The sequence below is a fragment of the Ochotona curzoniae genome, unplaced genomic scaffold (genome assembly GCF_017591425.1).
Source record: "Ochotona curzoniae isolate NIBS_2020 unplaced genomic scaffold, NIBS_Ocur_1.0 scaffold_2453, whole genome shotgun sequence".
Taxonomy (NCBI): Eukaryota; Metazoa; Chordata; class Mammalia; order Lagomorpha; family Ochotonidae; genus Ochotona; species Ochotona curzoniae.
Window position 1 is genome coordinate 16079912 of NW_024467094.1, and position 22948 is coordinate 16102859.

At 46.4% G+C, this 22948-nt stretch overlaps 1 protein-coding gene across 4 annotated transcripts in view; it reads right to left on the reverse strand.

Annotated features, from left to right (window-relative positions):
- MYO1D (myosin ID) overlaps positions 1-22948 on the reverse strand; it is a 301304-nt gene that overhangs the window by 59889 nt on the left and 218467 nt on the right. Inside the window, exon 22 of one of the 4 annotated variants that reach the window (XM_041001601.1) lies at positions 13258-13566. The exons of the other annotated variants lie outside the window; for them this stretch is intronic. Coding sequence (XP_040857535.1) covers positions 13563-13566 — 4 coding nt within the window. The 3' untranslated portion in view covers positions 13258-13562. Of the gene's footprint in view, positions 1-13257; positions 13567-22948 lie in introns of those variants that run through there. 4 annotated transcript variants of the gene reach the window in all.

The following is a 22948-nucleotide window of genomic DNA, read 5'->3' on the forward strand; positions in this document are numbered from 1 at the left end:
TGTACTCAGAAAGCACACACATGCATCGGGATGGAATCAGCTCTAAAGATCACCAGGGCATCACTCATGCAACCAGCCACAGTGACTGAGTGCCTGCCATGTACCCTGGTTGTGTGAGATTCACCCTACAACCCCCTGGAGCAGGCTCTGCTAGCCTCACCGAGTTGCAAGGAAACGAGGCATGCTGGGCTAGGGAAGCATGCACATACTGCTGTCGGGTAAGTAGCAGGATGTTGGGAAATGCAAGCTAGCTTCATTCCAGAGCCGGCTCTCACTCAGCCAGGTCCTGCTGTTCTCTGGCTCAGACATGCATGGTTCCTGCCATGGCCCATTCAGGATGATGTAGCCACTGAGGAGACTTGTGCTGCCTCATTTTTTTTAAAGATATGTTTATTTATTTATTAAAGGGTTACTTATTTTTATTGGAAAGACAGATATACAGAGAGGAGGAGAGAAAGAGAGGAAGATCTTCAATCTGATGATCTAATCCCCAAGTAGCCGCAATGGGTGGAGCTGAACCAATCCGAAGCTGGCAGCCAGGAGCCTCTTCCAGGTCTCCCAGTTGGGTGCAGGGTCCCAAGGTTTTGCACCATCTCTACTGCTTTCCCAGGCCACAAGCAGGGAGCTGGATGGGAAGCGGGGCCGCCGGGATTGGAACTGGTGTCCATATGGGATCCCAGCAAGTTCAAGGTGAGGACTTTAGCCATTAGGCTATTGTGCCAGGCCCAAGAGTTGTTTATTTTTATCGAAAGATTTACAGAGAAAAGGAGAGACAGAGAGGAAGATTTTCCATCCACTGGTTCACCTCCAAGTGGCTGCAATGGCCGGAACTGAGTCAATCTATAGCCAGGAGCCAGGAGCTTCTTTCAGGTCTCCCACACAGATGCAGGGTCCCAAGGCTTTGGGCCATCCTTGACTGCTTTCCCAGGCCACAAGCAGGGAGCTTGCGGGGAAGTAAGGCAGTTGGGACATGAACCAGTGCCCACATGGGATCCTGACACATGCAAGGTGAAGACTTTAGCCACTAGGTTACCATGCCAGGCCTACACCGCCTCATTCTTACTCATTAAGTCCACATCGCCCTAAAGCAGAGAAGCTCAGGGCAGCAGGAGCAGGTCACGGCGAGGGGACATCCGCAAAGTGCACTTTACCGGAAGTGCCTTGTGTAACTGGGGCGGCAGCCGGTTTGCTCAGTGGTGCTAATTAGGCCACCAGCACAGGCTCTGCCTCCACGTCCAATTAGCTCAGCCCTGAATCTCAGCAGTTACACCCCAATCCATCATTGTCTCAAAGACTGAGAGGTGTGGGCGGCCTGTCACACCCACCTGCACTGTATGGTGTGTCACCATCAAGCTCATGGCTGGCTTCCTAGAAAAGGCCAGGCACCTGTCCAGCCCCACCCTAGGGAGCAGAGCTCTCCTGCATGGTCAGGGCCTCTCCCTATCTCCAGAAAAGGCTCTGTATTCTTTCATTTCCCCAAAGCATTTCCTAGAATCCTTTTTCTATCTCTATGACATTGTATGGAAAGAATTAAAGAGGGGAGGGGCAAGGCAGGATGGGTTGAGAGGTAGACAGTTGGCACTCCTCCTGATAATCACCAAGATACACTCAGCTCACTCAAGCAACTTGTTGTGGTACACAAATTTGTAATCAGAAACTGAGACATCCTTACGGCCAACATGTAAGAAGTGCAAGTTGAGATTAGGGCTGCCTTTTGAGGCAGGTGGTGGCAATTCTACTGCCCTCTCTGGAGGAGGGATCACCTCTGTCTCTGTCCCTTGCTGCTGGTCTTTCTGGCAGACACAGGTCTGATGGGTCACTCACCTTGTGACCTATATTGTGTAGCGGGCAGGTCAGGAGCCTGAAGGACTTCCCACGCATCTGGGACATGCCCGAGAGTGAAAGGTGGCAGCTGTTCTGTCATGTTGGGGCAGCAGCAGGCGCCAGGCCTGTCCCCCTCGATGGCGATAGCACATGGGCATTTTGGGTAGAAGGCATTTGGTGATCGGAACTGGCCCCACCTTCTCTGACTCTTCCCCACTTAAGCCTTAGCTCCTTCCCACACTTTCTGTTCCGGCCCAGCCCTGCCCATTTTTCAGCCAGACGAACGAGTCCCCACGCCCCAGACCTGGTCAGAAGGGCAGCGGTGCTGTGGTTCCCAGGCAGAACCAGGAATCTGGTCTGGCCTCTCTGGGCCCGGGGCCTCCAACCCGGCCTTCACTGGTAGTCACGATTTGGTTGCCCCCTGGACTGGGAACTCCTCCAGGCTGGGGGGCTCTGAGCTAGGCTTGCGGCCACTCTGTGTGCCCTCTGTGTCCCAAGTCCGCGATACATGTTAGCTAGGGAGTAATAAACAAATCCCAGTATGAAGTCATTTGGTACTTTTTAAATAAATGCATCAAGACTGATGTTCTCAGACCATGGTAACTATTCCAGTGGCTTGTGACCAAGCTGCTCACTGCCCTTGCATCACAAAAGCCTCTGTTGACTTCCACAGGTGTGTGTGACTATATGGAAAAAGTAATATTCTGTGAGCAATGTGTTTTCCCAGGATGCAGACTGTGGCAGGTCAATTTTACTTCCATTGTTCACTGGGGATCCCCCTTGCCCCGGGCCCTGAGGTAGAACCTACTGAGCAGTGACTAATCTGCAAGTGTTCCATGATGGACTGTCCCTGCAAGAACCCACATGTGCTGCTCTCAGGCCTGTGTGACTGGCTCTGCTGCAGCGTATGCTGCCGCAAAGATGCTCTGGGAGATTCTTGTAGGGCTTTTCCTGACCCACCTGTGTCCCGGCAGGGTGGACACCCGCAGTAGTAAAAGGAAGTGCCCCAGACTGACAGGAAGTGCCCCCCCCCACGCTGGATGAGCCACAGCACACACCCAGGAAGGAGAGTCCCAGTGCTCCATGCGTTTCCTCTCCCGAAGCCTTAATCCTGAAGCAATGACTAATAAGGGATACACTCATATCCAGCTGACTGTGTACAGGGAGTAGTCAACTGCTAGGACAGCTTTCCTGGGCACTCAGCTCCAGCAGGTAAAATCTGAACGGGTCAGAGTCAGACAAGCTGGAAAGGTCAGAGGGCACATGTGGGAAGGGATAGCAAACTGAGGGGATGGGAGGGGACTGTGGCTTCCTATAGTGCCTGGGACTTTGGGCAGAGACAAGACTGCACTTCCTGGGTGGGCTGGTGGAGTTATTAACTGCAGCACCAGGCAACCGTGGGAATACTCGGTGGCAGGCTTTCCGAGCAGAGCATCCGGAAGGCAGGCCACGCTGAGGTCTGCCTGCACCTCACTGGTGTCATGCACAGGCTACAGTCCTCAGGCTCTTCCCTGCCCTGGTGTCCCTCCCCCCTCTACAGGGGCTGGTTGGAAGAGGAGCAGAACCCATGACCTTTGGGTCCTTGAGGAGCCACCCCAGCTGTCCCCATCAAGGCTGTGTAACTTCTGTCTTCAGGGATCTCCAGGGATGAAAAGCCCCGCGGTTGGAGTCCTCCAGTCTTCATCAGGCTCTGGAGGTCAAGGGCTCAAGGCCTTGTCCTTGGATCTCACCTGCTCCTGGCTGTGAGGTGGGGAATTAGATGGCGCCCTCCCAGTCCTAATTCCTGGCACACTAAGGGGATCACACTTTTTAAGGCTCTTCAAACCATCCAGCTTCCAAAACCTCCTCTCAAAGCTACTGCTGTCAAGTTCAAGGGAATCTAAAAGACGGAATATAAGACCCGCAAAATCCCAGTTGTACTATGGAGCCAGGAACAGAACCTAGATGGATTTCTCTCTCTCTCACACACACACATACACATGAATCCAAATTGCCTATTGTCAGGGAATACAGTAAGGGAAGCAGAGATAGCTTAGTCATCAACTGAGGCCAGAAAGGGCTGGCCCCACGGTGGGCACTTGGGGCAGCTGTGAAGCTGCTGTTGAGATGCCCACATTCCACTTTTGAGTGCCAGGTATGAGTCCTGGCTCTGGTTCCAGTCTCCTGCTAATGTGCAACCCAGGGAGGCAAAGGCAATGGCTCTGCTACCCACGTGGGAAACATGGATTGAGTTTATGGCTGTTGTCCTTTTGGGGAATGAACCAGCAGGTGGAAGGTCTCTCTGTCTTTATATAAAATGTGGGAGGCGGGGAGGAGGAGCAGGGAAAGAAAGGTCACATCAGCAAAGAGTGAGGCTGGCGGAGGGAAAAGGTAGTCAGAAGACAGAGAAGAAAAATCTTTGTGACCAAAACTAACTCCACAGTGCACCCAGAAAGGAGACTGCCTGCCACTCATAATTGGGTTTTTGGATCAGAGAGAAGTACGCAGGGTTTGCAGGCAGCAGCAGAATGCAGGGGCAGGAGGGCAGAATGTGTGGCAGCAGGCAGGTGTGAGCGCTCCACAAACTGGCCATGCAGTGAGGCCTGCCGCAGCTGGAAGTTCCTGCGTGTCCACTCTGGGGGCTGCCTCGGACTGCTGCCTGCATCAAGCCTTGCTTCCTTTCCCAAAACACACAGTCCCACTGAGCTTGCCAATGGCCTAGGGAAGCCACAGATTTTTTGGGGCCAGGTACTGAGCTGTGTTCTCAGTTCTTTCTGAGGCTGCAGGATACATGGAGTGGGATTTATGTTAGAAATTGTCAGACTTCTACAAGGCAAGGCGGGAGCTCTCCCAGGGGGCAGTGACAACTCAGTAGCATTCCCACTGCCATTTCCTAAAATATTTGCTTTGTTTTAAAAAAAGCTTTATTTATTTTTATTGGAAAGGCAGATCTACAGAGAAAGATCTTCCTCTTGGGGAGTGCTGGTCCACTCCCCAAATGGCTGCGATTAGAGTCAGCCGATCTGAAGCCAGGAACCAGAAGCCTCTTTTGGGTCTCCCACAAGGGTGCAGGGTCCCAAAGCTTTGGGCCGTCCTCGACTGCTTTCCCAGGCCACAAGCAGGGAGCTGGAGGGGAAATGGAGCAGCCAGGACATAGATCGGTGCTCATATGGGACTTGGCACATGCAAGGCAAGGACCTCAGCCACTACACTACCACGCTGGGCCTAAGTAAATATTTTTGTAAAAACTATGGTATCTAAAAAAATGTTACTGATATAGTACAAGGAGTTCGTAAAAAAACAGTTACTACTGTTGTAAATAAAATGAGTAAAATTTTAATACACAGGAATTGAACTTAAAGTATTGATTTCAATAAAATAACTCATAGTTTGTAAAAAAAAAAATAAAAAGAAAAAACAAATTCACAATTTATGTACATAAAGTACAGTTTATAACAAAACCCAAATAATTATCTAAAGATTTATTTTCAAATAATTACCTAAGTACAAGGTTCCTTTCATCTGTGTCAGATGTCCTTCATATTTTCTATAGCTCCAATCCTGAACCTTTCAGTGCTGACACAGCTCAGGCTGTTAGGTGGAGGGTGTTTGCCCTAGCGGTAAGGATGCAGCTTGGGATGTGGGGTGCCTGGGTTTGAGTCAGAGTTGCAGCTCTGCTGCTGATCCCAGCTTCCTCTTGATGCACACCCTGAGGTGCAGTAACTACAGCTCAATTACTTGGACCCTGCCACCCGCAGAGAAGAGTTAGATGTGCTCCTTCCTGGCTTCAGCCTGGTCCAGGCATGGCTCTGTGGTCATTTTGCAAGCGAACCAGGAGGTGAGAGTTCTTTTTCTGTCTTCTTGTGTCAGACTCTCAAATAGAATAATAAATAGGGGCTTCAAGCTACAAAGTCTTACATTAGATATCTTTTGTATCTTCTTACAAACACATTTGAAAATTTTAAATGTGTAAAATGGAAGTGAATGAAGTTTTATAGTAAACTAATTACATTCTTAATAAACTTTGCTTGGTTAAACAAAGTATCAACTAGTCATGCAGTGTTATTTTTCTTTAAAGATTCTTTAAAGTCAGAGCAAGAGAAAGATGTTTCATTTGCTGGTTAATTTCCCAAGTGGCCACAACATCCAGGGCTAAGCTAGGAGCCAAGAGCCTCATCTAGGTCTCCCATGTGGGTGGCAGGGGCCCAAAAACTTGGGTCCTCTTCCATTGTTTTTCCAGGCCATTAAACAAGGAGCTGTATCTAAGTGAGGCAGGAACTGGGTCCCACATGGGATGCCGGTGTTGCAGGTGGCAGCTTTATCCACCTTGCCATGACACAGACCTCTTTTGTGTGATTAATGGTTACAAGGAAGGAGAGTTTGGGAGATGGACAGACGCAAGTTTTGGTATCCAAGAGCCAGCAGGTGACAGCCAGTTTCCTATCTGCCCTGGGCTTTCCTTCTTCCCACCTCCACAGTGAAGGCTGTGACCATCACCCATCACTCTCTGGGGTGTGCTTCTTCTAATTTTCTCCCTTCTGTTATCTTTTTTAAAAAGATTTATATTATTTTCATTGCAAAGTCAGATATACAGAGAAGAGGAGAGACAGAGAGAAAGATTTTCTGTCTGATGATTCACTCCCCAAGTGACTGCAAGGGTCAGAGCTGAGCTGATCCAAAGCCAGGAGCCAGGAACTTCTTCCGGGTCTCCCACACAGGTGCAGGATCCCAAGGCTTTGAGCTGTCCTCAACTGCTTTCCCAGGCCACAGCAGGGAGCTGGATGGGAAGTTGAGCTGCCAGGATCAGAACTGGTGCTCATATGGGATCCCGGTGCGTTTAAGGCAAGGACTTCAGTCACTAGGCCATCATGCTGGGCCCCACCACCTCTGTTATCTTTTAAGGATTCCTATGCTTCTCTGGTTGGAGTCTGCCTGGATCCTGACCTTCAGAAGCCGAGGGGTCAGGAATGAATCATCAGATTCTAGAACTCCTGGGATCATGTGACCCCACAGTGCTTAACTGAGTCACAGCAGTGCAAAAGGAACTGCACTGTAGTTTTGCTTATGGCCAATCCCACTCTGCTCTGAGAGACACCGTCCTCACTGTGATGAGACAGGAACATGGCCACTTGATTTCCTTTTTACCTACCCACTAATTAGACACAAGACCAAAACAGCAATAAAATTAGCTCCTGGTTGGGTAGATCAGGGGAGCGTGCAAAAGAACCCTGCACACCTCTGCCCTAGTTGCTACTTAGGTTCCCGGTGGTGTGACTGACAGCGAGCTTTTAAGGTACAAATTCTTCCATTTAAAGGAACCTGGCCTCCTGACCTTTTCACTCCTCCAGGAGAGAAGCATCACAAGGGCACAGTGGGGAACCTGCCAGGGTTTTCCAAGGACAGCTGTGACTTCCCCACTCAGTCTGCTACAAAGGAAGAGGGTGAAGATGCTTTTTAAACAGTACAAAACTCTACAGAAAAACTTGCGGGGCTAATCAAAACACATCATCTGTTGTTTGGGATATCAGAACTACCTAACAAATTGGACTAAATGACACGCTGGCAGCCCACATGTCTGCCAAGTGAGTGCCTGCAGAAGCACTCCCATTTTCTTAGTTCACCTCCAGCTTTGGCCTCCTACTGTCTCTCTATTACAGAGGAGTGACTCAGACCAGACATGATGGGCATATCCCACAATCCGCCAACACCCTCAGGTATGCACAGGCTTATTTTTGTGTCTTTCTTTTAGGGTCTGAGTTCAGCTCTTCCTGACAGGTAGCTACCATCCAGCCCTGTTGCTAGGTCTGTTGCCATGGCCTCACAAGCTCATCACAAAATAGTGTGTAGGATCCAGTGTCTGCCAGATTCAGTGGAAAATGAAGCTTAAATAATCCAGCTGGTGGAACTCTGAAGTTTCAGAAACATGTTGCAGAGGGACCCCAAGGGAACTCTCAACAAACACAAAACGAGTCTGGCAGAAGCCACACTAAGAGAAAAGCAGAGTATGGCTTGGAAATATCACATACACAGAATAAGTTATTTGGTAGAAGTATACCCCTGTGTCAGACAGAGGAGGAGAAGGTCTGGTGAGTAGTGAGCCTCAGGTGGGATGGGGTCCCAGGCTGCCCAGGTTGGAACACTGTGCCTCCACCTTCTCAGGTCTCCTGCCACCCCTGGTCACGGTCACTGCCTTCAGCTCCCACAGGACTGCACCGTCGGAATCAGCAGTCATTAGCTGAGCTCAGAACACACTCATGACAGACACCTGGAGCTGGTTTTCATTATTTTCTACACCGCTAAAGCAAAACAAAAACAAACAAATAAAACACCCTCATGTCTGTGTTTGAATCACAGAATTTAGAAGAGAAAGAGATCTGCTCATGTACTTCCGGTCCACCACTCAGGCTTTGGGTGCACTTCAGCTTTTTTTATTTATTTTTTTATTTTTATTTTTTTTTAAAGATTTATTTTTATTATTATTTTTTTTTATTGGAAAGGCGGATATACAGAGAGGAGAGACAGAGAGGAAGATCTTCCGTCCGATGATTCACTCCCCAAGTGAGCTGCAACGGCCGATACTATGCCGATACTATGCCGATCCGAAGCCAGGAGCCTCTTCCGGGTCTCCCACGTGGGTGCAGGGTCCTAAAGCTTTGGGCCGTCCTCGACTGCTTTCCCAGGCCACAGGCAGGGAGCTGGAAGGGAAGCGGGGCCGCCGGGATTAGAACCGGCGCCCATATGGGATCCCGGGCTTGCAAGGTGAGGACCTTTAACCACTTGCGCCACCGCACCGGGCCCTATCGCAGCTTTTTTTAAAAATACATTTTTGAAAGGCACTCAATTGGCATCTTTTTCCTCGTTGAGCCCTATGTTCCCTTCCTAGTGGTTATTTTAACTTTCAGAAATATACTTCTTGGTAGGTGAGATGAGAACACCTCCTCACAACTTGCTGCCCTGTCCCATCCCTGTTCAGCAAGCAGTGCCCTCACACGCTTGGGTCAGGACGGGACTCTCGCGAGTAGGTGCTGCAGCCTCAATTCATAAGAACGTAAGCAGAAAGGGGAGCTTGTTATGAACTAGGGCAATTCAGTGATAAAAAGTCACTGCCAAATGGTGCATTTAACACAGGTTTAATCTGCTAAATGACCAATTTGCCAAATTTACCAAATTTGCATATTTAACAAAAATGTTCTTTGTTTACTCAATTTCTGTTGGATAGAGCACTGGGGCTGATGAGGGCCAGAAACACTTGGGAGTTTTCCTGGGATCTTCAGACCCCACCTCCCCCTTCAGCCTCCCCTCTTGGCCCCTGGCCTTATTTCTACCTCTGCTCTCCAACCTCTTCCCTTTGGGGCTGGCAGCCTGGATCCCTGGGCACAGCTGCCCCTCTCTTCCTCTGTCCTGGCTATTCCCAGCTGGAGCAGTGGGTCCAGGCAACGAATTGACAATTCCTCCTATTGCTGTTGTAAGAACAAAATAAAACTGATCATCTTTTAGAACTCTGCAGATCTTCAAAGGCTGCTTATTTCCACCTCAGCCAACTGAATTGCTGCAAACTATAAAGAGCCAGAAGAAATAAATTTTTGGTAAATTAATGCACATAATCTGATGGAATTAGCCATTCAGCAAATTTAACGGAAGACTACTAAATATCAAATGGAAAGTAACTGAAACAGCATTTCAAAATCTAGTACAAACCTAAAATTCCCATAGGGAATGCTGAATTACGTGGATTTTCACCAGTGCTTTGTGTCTCAAGACCTGGCTGGAAAAATGTTTAGTTCCAGTTTCTGGGAGCCACATGCACCTGCTTGCCTGACTTGACACACAGGTCAATTATTTCTGGCAGCGAAGCCCAATATCCTGCCCTGCAGTTTGGGAACAGTTGGTTTGCTGAGCCCCTGTAAAAACGCAGTGTTTCTGTAAAACCATCTAGCAGAAAAGCAGCCATCCCTGAATACTCTAAATAAATGCCAAACATCCCTGCAAATCTGAGTGCAATCCACTTTTGTGCAACGATTTATGAAAAGATGAAACCAGTCCAATAGCCTTAGCTTTCAGCAACCTCAACCTGCTTTAAAGTGCTGTTATGAGGAACATATTCAAGAAGGATGCCTTGAAATGAGTTTTTGGTAATTTTACAAATTCAGTGAGTTGGAATTGAGCGAACTGAAAATGTATTTTCAGAAAACTGGCAAAATTCCACATGCCATGAAACTGACCCCACAATGCCAACTGTGTGGAACAAGCCTAGTGAAGCGAAGGCACAAGCAGTGAACTGCCTTTTGGCAAATGGGCTTTAGACCATGTTAAGACCTCATGATCAAACACTGTGAAGGCCACAATGGGGCTGGCCTCTCAGGGAAGCACATCTGGGCTTGGGTGCCTCAGCCTCTGCCTCTCCCTGTGAATCCACATGCTGCGTGTGGACTGCTCTCCCCACCAACAGATGGCATTCCCCTGACCTCAGCCATTGCTCCCGACTGCTCCCCTGCGGACTCTGGGGAGGCAGGGACTGTGGCCTTCTCTGCCACTCAGCCCTAGATCACGAGGATGGGAGAAGTGGTCCAGCTAGGGTTGGGATCACCCGCTTCACTTGCCCTGTCCAGGCACTAGGGCAGTATGACGCTGTGGTACCTCTTGTGGGTTCATGCAGATGTGTGCCAGGTGACAGGGTGGCCTCCACAGGAGGTCTTCAAGGCTGCTGGACCAAACCACAGATGTCCCACACCCAAGCTACCCCTCATCCCATATATTCCACCATTCACTCTGCCAATCATCTCTCCTTAAACACAGCATGAGAATGGAGCAAGGATTCCTCTTGCTTCCTCACTGTTCCTGAAGACAACAACCCAGGTCCTCCTATCTGAGAGGCTTTCACTGCCAATGACTGTAGTTTGCACATATTACATTATAAAATAACAGGAAGGTGGCCACAAAGGTCAGGGGATTTTGTCATAGTTTTTCCCCAAGGAAATCTCAGCCTTCTGCCTTTTCTAAAGGGTAGCTCCTTGCCTCTAATCTTGCCTGGTCTTTCATGTGGCATGTGGGGACCACAGAACAAGAAATAAGTTTAAAGTGCCCACATTCCTGTGATTGACAGTCACGCTGCTTTCTTGCTCATGTCCAGGTGGGGTGGTGTCTGTATCATTATCCTTTATCTTGGTGGGTTTGTAGTTTTGTACTATTCTTCATGATAAATTGTTAGCTCCTGCAATCCACCACATCTCCAGGGTCTGAGTATTCTGGTCCCTCTTCTGGGGGAAACCAGTTCCCATTTCACACCAGAGAGTCTCCTGTCACACTGAAGACCCTGCTGATCGACCACTTGCTCTATCAGGTCTTTCCTGATTCCCTGTTCCTTCCTGAGCTTCCACCGTCTTCTGTCTTGGCCCCGTGGCAGCACGCTTCAGGCAGGATGCCCCATTTCCCAGGGGACCAAGCGCTGTGGGAAGGGAAAGGACTTACTGGCTCATCTTTGTTTCTCTCCTGACCTGAGGGAGGGAGTGCTCAATGAACACACACTGAGTGGCAGTACAGAACAGACCAGCGTTTGCAGGACATCAAAGACTTGATTAAACATATTATGCTTATGTAAAACCCGGATTCAAATATAGCTGATAAGACCTGGAAATAAACACATTATGAACACTTTTAAAAACTCCCATTAAGGGAAAGAGCTATATCTGCCATTTAATTTAGGAGAAACATTCCAGTAGACACTGTGAACCTGGGTCTCCTCCCTAGCTGTGCATGAATGTCTCACTGGGCCATCTGTAGGGTCACATGCATCAGAAAGTCCAGCGAGGCAGCCTTCTACAAAGTACCATGGCTGCTCTGAAGGCCCTATCTACCTGCAGAGACGCTGCAAAAATGATCGGCTTCCCAGTAAGTTTGCATTTAGTCTCTCAACATGAAAGGCAATGGTAAACATGTCTTAAAGCAAATAAGTATCTTTGAGGAGCACAAAAATCCCCAGAAAAATCTGCTCTGTAAAAGCAGGCCAGCTGAGGATGCGTGTGTGTCCCTGTCCAAGGGCAGCCGCTTCTCGGTGCTGAGAGGCGAAGAGCAGAGATGGCCAGGAAGTGCATGGCTTGCACTACACTAACCCTGTTTGATCTTGGCCCTGGCTTCAGCACATCGAAAAGCTTTAAAGATTTCTCTCTGCAATCGCTGGCGTACACTAGATAGATCTTAGGCTACAGAAACAGGTTAAGCTCATCATGGGGAAGCCTCTATTTGCAGGTGGGTTTTCCTATCCGGGAAAGGTAGGTGGGACCTCCTTGTCATCTTCTTAGGGTCATTAAAAATCATTGTCTCTGTGATTAATGGCTCCCTGCTCGCTTACTCGTCCTCCCAACACACCTCGCCACACCTACACACACACACACACACACACACACACACACACACGACCCCTACCCCCCACATACCCCTCTACACACACCCACCACACACAGATATTCTCCCACCCACACACAAACACTCACACCCACCCCCTGCAGGTCTCCTTGCTTATATCCATACAGATGTAAATCTCTATCCTTGATATTAAAATAGGTTATCACCCTCAGACAAGGTGCTGGTGGCACAGAAGATTTCCACCTGGCACATTTTGAATGATCACATTTTACTGAATAGAAGAGGCATTGTTTTTAAGTTGTACCCTTTGTAGATTGCTAAGAATGACAAAATCCTGCCTGTTATAACTATAGGAATCCACAACTGTAAGTCACATGCCAATTTCAGAGATACTAAAAAAATTCAAAAAATTTACTTTTTATATTTCCTGAAACACAGTGTAATTTTTGTTCAGTCGACTTTTTTTTTCAAGCAAAGCTATTATTCCAGTGTAAATATTTTGTTCTCTGTCCACCACGTTCACCAGCTTCTCCAACCTCTGTCACCGTCCTCGGTGCGTGCAGGGACCCTCTCAAACCTGTCTTGCCTAACAGTTGTACTTCCTGCAGAATCAGCAGCTGTGTTCAATGTTGATTTAAATTTTAAACATCTTTTCTTACTTGAATGATGAACAGCTTCTGTTTCTCAGCCAGCGCTTCCCCTCAGTCTGTTATATAATCATTGATCTGTGCATTCAGAATCTGTACTTAGTTGTTTTTTTTTCTTAACAAGATTTATTTGAAAATCAGAGTCACAGAGTGGGAGAGAGAAATTTTTCATCTCTGCTGGTTCACTCATCAGGTGGAAGCCAGGAACCAGGAACTTGCTCTGTGTCTCCCATATGGGTACAGGGGCCCAAGCACTTGGACCATCTTTCTCAGATGAATTAGTAGGGAGCTGGACCGGAAGTGGAGCAGCTGGGACGTAAACTGGTGTCCATATGGGATTCAGGAGTTGCTGCCGGCAGTTTTATCTGCTAGGCCACAGTGCCAACCCCAATTTGTGCTTTCACAAAGCAGCTCATTTCTGTAACATGAATTTTTGATTGTAATCCTCAGAAACAGGCTTTTCTGTGTAAGCTTTGGAGTCTACATGTTTCCTACTGCTAATGTCTTTCTGTATGGGCCTCATAGGAGCCAGCCAGGTCTTCTGCCTGGAGTTCTCAGGTAGGGGGATTCTTGCAGTCCATCTATGGTCCAGCTGTTTACCAACAGAGGCCCCCTCTCAGCATTTCACTTGGCTAGCCCCTTCTTTGCGGTTTCAATGACTTTTACTCGTTACGAAGCTGCTGATTTGAGCAGGAATCTGAACAGCTCCCTCCCTCGCTGATGAAGAGGGTCAGAAATGATTCTGGTTCTTTAGCTGTTAAGGAAAAGAGGATGAAAAGCTATAGCCCTCGGTACACATGTCCTAAGGGCTTGTACAGCCCCTGCCCCTTCACCTCTGCCTGAACAAAGAGCTAATCACTGTCCCTGATGCTTAGACTTGCAGGCCTGGAACTAATGGAAGAAGAGTCTCTCAAAAAAGGAGGCCCCTTCCTTTCTCCCACACAGAATGGGGCAGGGGGGGCACAGTAGCCTAGTGGCTAATGTCCTCACCTTGCACGCACCGGGATCCCATATGGGAACGGGTTTGTATCCCGGCTGCTCCACTTCCCATCTAGCTCCCTGCCTGTGTCCTGGGAAAGCAGTAAAGGATGGCCCAAAGCTTTGGGACCCTGCGCCCATGTGGGAGACCCAGAAGATGCTCCTGGCTTCTGGCTTCATTTTGGCTGAGCTCCCACCATTGCAGCTACTTGAGGAGTGCAGCAGCAGAAGGAAGATTTTTCTGTCTTGTCTTTACTCTGTAAAAAATCTGACTTTCCAATAGAAATAAACATTTACAAAATATTTAAAAAGAAGGGGGCAAGATGCCCACATGTGGGAGGAGGAGGTAGACAAATCCTACTTCTAGCAGGCCCTAATAGTCAGCATCACTTACTCAACAATCAGTACCTAACACAGCTTGCCTGTGCCAGGTCCTTTTCTGAATTTCAGGGAATGTAGAAAGCGCAGCAGAAATCAACTTTTGCACCAGTGTTTCTATACCTTAGCCACCCACCTGCCCTCCCGTATCTGTGGGTAGAGACACGTATGCATGTGCACATACGTGACCATGTACATCACTCACTCATTTGGAGGGCCTCAGACCCAGGGAAGGGTGCTGGTCTCTGGCGGGGAGCTGGGACACTTGGGAGTTGGGGAAGAGTGAGAAGGACAGTTACTGGCTTTTTCACTGTGAACTTTGTACAAGCCTGATTTATTTATCTTTTTTTTTTTTTTTTACCTTGTCATCATAAAACAAATGGCAGCTAGTTTTAAAGCATATTTCAGGTGGCTCAGAAGTCCTTATGATTTCCCTTCTCTGTTTAAAAATGTGGAAAAGAACACAAAACGTTTTAAGCAAATGAACTATCTCATGGCATTTCACTCCCTTGAAAGGATCCCAAATAAAAGCTGTTGGAACATCATCATCCTGTGTCACCCCACGGTGTTCGCCCTGGCCAGTGCCTGCAATGGCCATGGTGCCCGCAGTGGCCAGGCCGCTCGTTTCACAGAGCATATTCTGACGGCGGCCTTGCCTGCGTGGTTTGTTCCATTCTCGGCAATGACTACCTGCTGGCAGGGAGCTCTTCTGCCCACTAGTGAACAGATGGTCTCAGGCTCACTGCCCTAACTAAGGAATCACCAGAAACTCTGCAAGGCTCAGCTGTCAAAGGGCCCGTCTGTCCTACGCAGCTGTCCAGGCACTTGCCTTTCTGCATGCTGCAAACCCCAGTCTCACCCTCATCTTCCGGCACTGAAATTTTGTATTTCTCCTGTTCTGGTTCTGGGGATCAAAGCCAGAAGTCAGTGCCATCTGCTGCTTGTTTTTTTCCAAGGGAGCATCTTCAGCATCTGCTTGGCTAAAGGAATACTGCTCCTGGATGTCGCTGGAGTTCACGACATATCTGACCTGACACAGCTTGTTCTCTTTGCCTTGCATGCAGTGCCATGGGAGGCTCGCCACTGGGCAGGGCACTGGCTGCCAGCTGTGTTTTGCTGCTGCTATTGTGGATGAGGAGGATGGCCGAGGGGCTGCCTCTCAGAGGCCTCCCTGGGGCCACCTGCTGCCCTTCGCTGTGTGCTGCCCACCACTCTGCACAGAGCCTGCATACACGTTTTTGTGGCCATTGATCTGTCTTACCAAACAGCTTTCCTACAATACCAGGCTCTTCATTACAGCAGTTTATAACGCAACCAAAAATACAAGGGCACTTCAAGAAGTTTAAGCAACACTGAAGTGAAAAGTTGCTTATCTTGATAGCCAAAACAAAACACAAAAACAAAAACAACTCCAAAGCCATGGCTAACTTGCATTTCCATGAAGAGCTCTTGTTTCTTTTTCCAACTTTTTAGATTCAATGATCACTTTGCCCTTTCACTCTAAACCATACATTTTGGAAACTGTTTTGTATTGACAAAGGTACAACCCTCCTGTTTTTGTACTGCTTGCACTTAAAAGGAATGGAGTTGAGGGGTGGGGGAGGTGGGCAATGTGTTGGCTCAACTCGATAATCCTCCGCCTGCAAGTGCTGGCATCATTTATGGGTGCTGGGTTGTGTTATGGCAGTTGTACTTCTAATCCAGCTCCCTGCTTGTGGCCTGGGAGAGCAGCTGAGGATGGTCCAAAGGCTTTTGGCCCTATATCCATGTGGGAGACCTGGAAGAAACTCCTGGCTTTGGATGGACTCAGCTCTGCCCATTGCAGCCATCTGGGGAGTGGACCAGCGAATGGAAGATCTTTCTCTCTGTCTCTCCATCTCTCTGTAAATCTACCTTTACAATGAAAATAAGCAGATCTTAAAAAAAAAATAAAGTAAATGGAGGCACACCAAAGGCTCCGAGAACTACTGCAGTGAAGAAATCTGTTGGCTTCCTTCAGTGTATCCTGCGCGCCCTGGGCTTGCAGCTCCGCCTGGACTCGCTTGAGGTGGCTGCATCGGGAGCTGCTGGTGACGTCTGTTATGGCTCCTTCAGGCCGGAGCCAAGCTGGCTGTGAAATATTCAGAATGTCACTCTGTGGGACAACCCTCAGATGTGTTAGAAAAACACGGACCACGTGGGTGGGTACTTGGGGAGGAGGAAATAAGGGGCCTGCGCTGAGCAGAAGACCGAGGGAGGTGGAAGAAGCTAATTTTTGCTTGGCTGGATATAGTTTCCGGCCTTGTATGGAAGGAAATGCCAGGAATGGTCTGGCTTTAACGCATGAGAGAAGACAGGCAGGACAGCACATTCATTTGATTTATTTGATAGGAAAGCAATCAGATTTGTCTTTTTTTTTTTTTTTTGGTAAAGGTTTATTTTTTTGAAAGATAGAATGGAGGAGGGAAAGGCATGCACAGAGAGAGAGAGAGAGAGAGAACAAACTTCAATCTGCTGGTTCACTTTCCAAATGGCTGTAACAACAGCCAGGCCATAACAAAAAACCAAACCAAAACAAAACAACAGCCAGGCCAAAGCCAGGAGCCAAAAACTCCACCTAGGTCTCTCTCACATGGGTGTCAGTGGCCCAAGCATTTGGGGCATTTCATGTTGCCTTCCTAGGTGCATTAGTGGGGAGCTGCATCAGGAGAGGAGTAGTGGGACTTGACATGGTAATTGGCTAGGGGACACCAATGGCACTAGCATCAGCCACACAAAGGCCCCTCTTTTTAAATCTAAATCATGAAACATTTCTGTATGTTTCATTTACAAGTTTGGTTTGGGTCTTTTTCACATCTTCCATGCCTTTAGTTAACTTGTAATATCTATCTATATATATGTATATTTGAAATTTACTTTATGAGAATTTTAAAAAGTCTGTTAATTCTAACATCTTTTTCAGCTCTGGGTTAGTTTCAAATCAGTAATTTTTCTTCCTCATCATTGACTATATTTTACTCCCTCATAATCTCTGGATGTCAGATATGATGAATTCCACCTCAATTTGCTTGAATAGAAAAGAAGCTTGGGGATATGTTGGTGGTGGAGCAGAGATAGGGTGAATCTTCTAGTCCCTGCTTCACTTCTTCAATTTCACTTACAGCCAGGGTTGAGTCAGGGCAAAGCCAGGAGCTGGGAACTCAATCTAGGCCTCCCACTAGAGTGGCAAGGACGTGGGTAGTCGTGGCCGAGTGATTAAGGCGATGGACTAGAGTGGCAAGGACGCAGCTACTCCAGCCCCCATCTGCTAGCTCCCAGGGTGAGCATCAGCAGGGAGCTGGCCTGGAAGCAGAGGAGCTGAGACGAACCAGGCACTATGGTATGAAGGGCAGGATCCCAAGCGGTGAATTAACTGCTGTATCAAATGTCCACCCCTTAAAAACATCTAATTACTTATTTGAGAGGCAGAGAGACGAGCAGATGGATAGACAGAGGAAACAATGGGTTCCCTTTCACTGGATAACTCCCTAAACTCCTGCAATGGCCCACAGCTAGGAGCTGAAGCCAGGAGCCAAGAACTCAAGTTCCTGGCTTAAGGCATCCAAGCACTTATGCCACTCCCACCACTGCCTATACTGGAGGGTCTGCATGAACAGAAGATTTTTTTTCTACCTGTTTTGTTTATAGTCTTTGCTTCTTATTTTCATATCGCCCCCTCACAGTTCTCTTGCTGTTTCTGGAAGAGATGAGGTGGTTCAGCTAGCTCGGCTCTCTACAGTTCCCACTCACACTCAGCTCCGGGCCACCCCCACTTTCTCTCCAAACCACTGTGTTCCCTGCCTGAGGCCACTTCTCTCTGCTCCTATCCTCCCCCTCCACTGAGGTCAGTGAGCATGAGGCAGAAGGAATTTCCTTAGGGTCCAGACATTCTGGGTGGTAGCCCGGGATGATTTCTGCTCAAGGCACTTCGGCTGACACCTATAAATTTGCTTCTTATTCATCTTGTTCCTATTCCTTTATGTATTTATTTTGTTTATTTATTGGGCCTATTTATAGGCAATGAGCATGGAGGAGTTTTAACAATCAGTATTTCCGACTTTCCTTAGGAGGACTAAATTCTTTTCTCCTTTCATCTGGTGAACAGATTAATAGAGCTTTCTAAGGGGTCATCCACTCATATGTTCTTAGAGTACAGCCCTGCTGGTGATGATGTAGCATTGCTTTAAATCATTTTGGGCTGCAATTTGTAGGCATTTTATTCGACTTCTATTATTTATTTTTAATTTTCATTGTATTTGGAAGGCAGGGAAAGAGAGAGAGAGAGAGAAACACAAGTGAGCAAACACACTTCCTCACTCCCCATCTACCTGTTCCTTTCCAAAACACCCACGAGAGGAGGCTGGGCTGATGCTGGGAGCCTGGAGCTCAGTCCAGGTGTCCCACACTGGTGGCCGGAGCCCAGCTACTTGAGCCATTACATGCAAGAGGCAGGAGTGTAGGGCCGGAGTGAAGTACTGAGCCCAGGTAGTCCAATGTGGCCTCTAGGCCAAATGTCCTTATTTAGGACTTAGAAACTTTCTATAACAAATGAGATTGGACCATAATTTCTTTTTTATGTAAAATTCTTATTTGTTTAGTGTAGGGTATAATAATGTATAGTATAATAATGTATAGTATAGGGTATAATAATAGTGTAGTAGTATAATAATGAGATATTTTTTCCCCCAACATTTGAACATTTTTTTATTCTTTTTGAAATAGGATTGGAATTTTTCTTATGGATTTTATATTCTAATCAACCCTTGCTAAATCTTTTTGAAAGATGACTCATATTAAAATATTTGGTATGCTCTGTAAAACACAGTATGAGTTTCAGCAGTACACTTAACAATAAAGAAAAATAGCTGGGAAAACATCAAGTTAACCTCTCCACAACAAGTCAACAGTAAGCTGATGACTATCCTTTTAAGTGAGAATTTCAAGCTTCAGTTTCCTGGCTTCAGCGAGCAGAGATTTGATTTTTTTACTTCCATGCAATCCCCAAATGCACAGGATACAAATGTCAAGAAATTTAAAAGTATAGATCTTGAAAGCCGCCTTTTCCTTAAGTTTTTTGAATTTTAAAGAAACGAAATATCATTTACATTGAATACAGGAAACATGCACCTGAAATTGCATCTCAGAATATATTTGTCAGGAAAGGAAAACAATTGATGGATTCTAGGATCAGGTTCATGTATTTTTGTACCTCGTAGAAGTCAGTGAATAGGGATTGGAATTTACTAAACAAAGACTTAAATTGAGGCAAAATATTTAGGAAAAAGCTATTCTATTCATTGCTACAGGCATGTGAATTAAGATCAACTTTGGCCAAAGAAAAATCAAGAAACTAATTCCATTCACAATAGTCCCTCTCTCTTTCTCTCTCTCTCTCTGTCTCTCTCTCTCTCACTCTCTCTCTCTCTCTCTCACACACACACACACACATTACCTGGGGATAAACTGAACCAATGAAGAGAATATTTTCTAAACAAATATTGAGAATTGTTGATGAAAGAAATTAAGGAGGATGCACAAAAGAGGAACACTATCCCACAGTCATGCATTGGAAGAATTAGTACTATTAAAATGTCCACTCAAAGCAATATAGAGATATAATGTCAGCACCAATGACATTTGTTGCTCATTTAATTCATTTTGTACATTTTCTGTGTAGAAGTACAGAAAACAATCATGAGACTCATATGCAACCACAAAATGCTGTTAATAGTGAAAGCAATTTTGGAGCATACTAAATAAAAAACCAAGCTGAACGCATCTTGATACATGATCTCAAAACATATTACATAGCTATAGTAGCCAAAATTGCATGGTTTTGGCATGACAACTACCACACAGGATAATGAAATAGGGAACCCACAAATAAACCCATATATCTACAGTAAGCTGGTATTTGTAAAAAGGTGACTCTTACCAAAAAAAAAAAAAAAAAAAAAAAAAAGTAAGAGTGACAGAGAAAGAGACAGACAGACAAAGAGAGATCTCCCATCTGCTGGTTCACTTCCCAGATAGCTCAGTTTGGGTTAGGCAGAAACCAGGAGCTAGGAACACCATCCTGGTCTCCCATGTGAGTGACAGGGACCCACAAGTACTTGGGCCATTCTCTGTTGCTTTTCCAGGCACATTAACCTAATTTTGGATCATAAGCAGAGTGGCTGGAACTTGTGCCAGCACTCTGGTATGCAATGCCAGTGTAGCAAGTGGCAGCTTAAGTTGCTGAGTGACAATGCTTATTCCATTGAGTTTTGATTTTGACAAAAATATTCTGGAAAAAATATAATTTGTCCAATAAAGTGCTGGGAAAACTGAGCATTCACATGCAACAGAATGAAACTAGACTGCTATCATTATACACAAAAAGTCAACTCAAAATAGATGAAACTTGTAGGTGAAAGACTACATTTTAAAGCCACTAGAAGGAAACATGGGAGGAACACTTCAGACATTGATACGGGCAATGGCTTTTTTGGCAAGACCCTGAAAATACATCCCCCAAAAGTAGAAATAGACAAAATGGTATGTTAAATGAAGAAGCTTCCACATAGCAAAAGAAACAGAGTGCAAAGACAACCTGAACAACAGGAGAGAATATTTATAAACTGCTCATCCAACAAGGGACTAGTATTTACAGTATATGAGGAATGCAAAAAAAAAAAACCCCTCAATGCCCCAAATTAAGTAGACTAAAATAGCTAAATTTTAGTCACTAGCTGATTAAAAACTCAGCTAATGAGCTGAACATACATCTTTCAAGGTATAGCAAATACCCAAAAAAAAGACCAGATACCACTAATAATCAGGAAATTCAAATCAAAGCCACAAAGAGCAATGCTCTCACTCCAGTTAGGATAGTCATTATCAAAAAGGCAAAGAAAAAAAAAAAAGGAACAAATTCTGAGGAGGACATAGATATTACTCCTGGTAGGAATGCAAATTAGTACAGCTGCTATGGAAAACAGTATGGATGTTCGTTCAAACACTAAAAATAGACCCGTCACATGCTTCTGCACCCACTGCTTTGTACGTGTTCAAGAAGAAGGCAATCAGTTCATCAAAGAGAGAGTTGTGCTCCCCAGTTCACTGCAGCACTCCTCCCTAGAGCAACATATGGACTCACCAAATGTGTCTACTGCCGGACAAGTGGACATAAAAAGAAAAAGAATGTGATATGTATACGTATTACTGGGCCACAAAAAGAGAATAAGATCCTATTGTGTGTCAACACAGATGGAGCTGGAAGACTTTGTGCAATCCACATAAAATAGCAGTTGCCACATATAAGTTGACCTCACAGTAAAAGGGGGTACAAGAGGCCAGGAAGGGTGCTGGGAAGGGGACTGAGGGTGGGCACCAAACACACTCAGCTGGTAAGAATAAGCTTTAATGTCCCAAGGCATGACAGGGTGAGTATAGTTCACATCAATGCATTACATAGTTTATAAAAAACCAGAAGAAATTGAAAGTCCTCAGCACAAAGAAATGATATATATATATTTTTTTAAGAAATGATGTTTTAATGCTAATTATCCTGATGCCATCAAATACAATGGAAATTTTCAAAGGCCCATATGCTTATTGTTATTTTTTGGTAGTTTTTTTATATTCTATTTTTCCCCAACTAGATGATCACCACATATTATTTTAGCTACGTCATCTATAAGCATTTAATTACATGAACTATCTAAAGATGTACTTTGATGTAGAATATAAGACTCAATAACACAAACTACAGGGTCTGCACAGCCGCCTCACCAGCCCTGCAGAAGCACACGAGTGGGTCCGACTCTAAGCATGTTTGCACGTGGAGAACGGAAACCCAGGTGTGAATGTGAAGGAAAATACCAACCAGGAGCACTCTGCTGTTTCTGGGAACTTAAGCTAAGTCTTGTAGACGGCAAAGGAACTGGACGCATATCATTTCTTCGTCCCTGACTTGATGAGTGGTCTTCTCCCAGCACGGGGGTGTAGGAGGCAGAGACAATGCCCCAAGCGGGACATCTTACCTGGGAGACACATGCCCACCCCACATGCACCACGGCCTCTCATGGGAAGAAAAAACTGTCTATACTTCAACAAATAACCAAAGTACTCTACTGCTGAAAATTACCCAAACACTGGTCCCCACCAACCTATTCACTGATTCCAATCAATCCACTCTCCGTTTCTACTTCTTTTTTTTTTTTTTAAAGATTTATTTTTATTATTTTTTTCATTGGAAAGGCGGATATACAGAGAGGAGAGACAGAGAGGAAGATCCTCCGTCCGATGATTCACTCCCCAAGTGAGCGCAACGGCCGATGCTATGCCGATCCGAAGCCAGGAGCCCCCTCCGGGTCTCCCACGCGGGTGCAGGGTCCCAAAGCTTTGGGCCGTCCTCGACTGCTTTCCCAGGCCACAAGCAGGGAGCTGGAAGGGAAGCGGGGCCGCCGGGACTAGAACCGGCGCCCATATGGGATCCCGGGCGTTCAAGGCGAGGACCTTAGCCACTGCGGCACCACGCCGGGCCCCGTTTCTACTTCTTACAGCTTAGTCCACCACATGCCCACACTGAAAAACTACAGAGATCTCAAAACACTCCATGTTTCTGCAGCAGTTACTGCCTCTCAGGAATTCCTCCCATCTTCATGGGTCCATATGCCATTCTCAGTCTGCCTTGTAATTTGTTTATAGTGACAGTACACAAACTAACTGATTATATTTACGGCAAATGAGAGGCTGCAACAATAAGAATGTAAAATAGT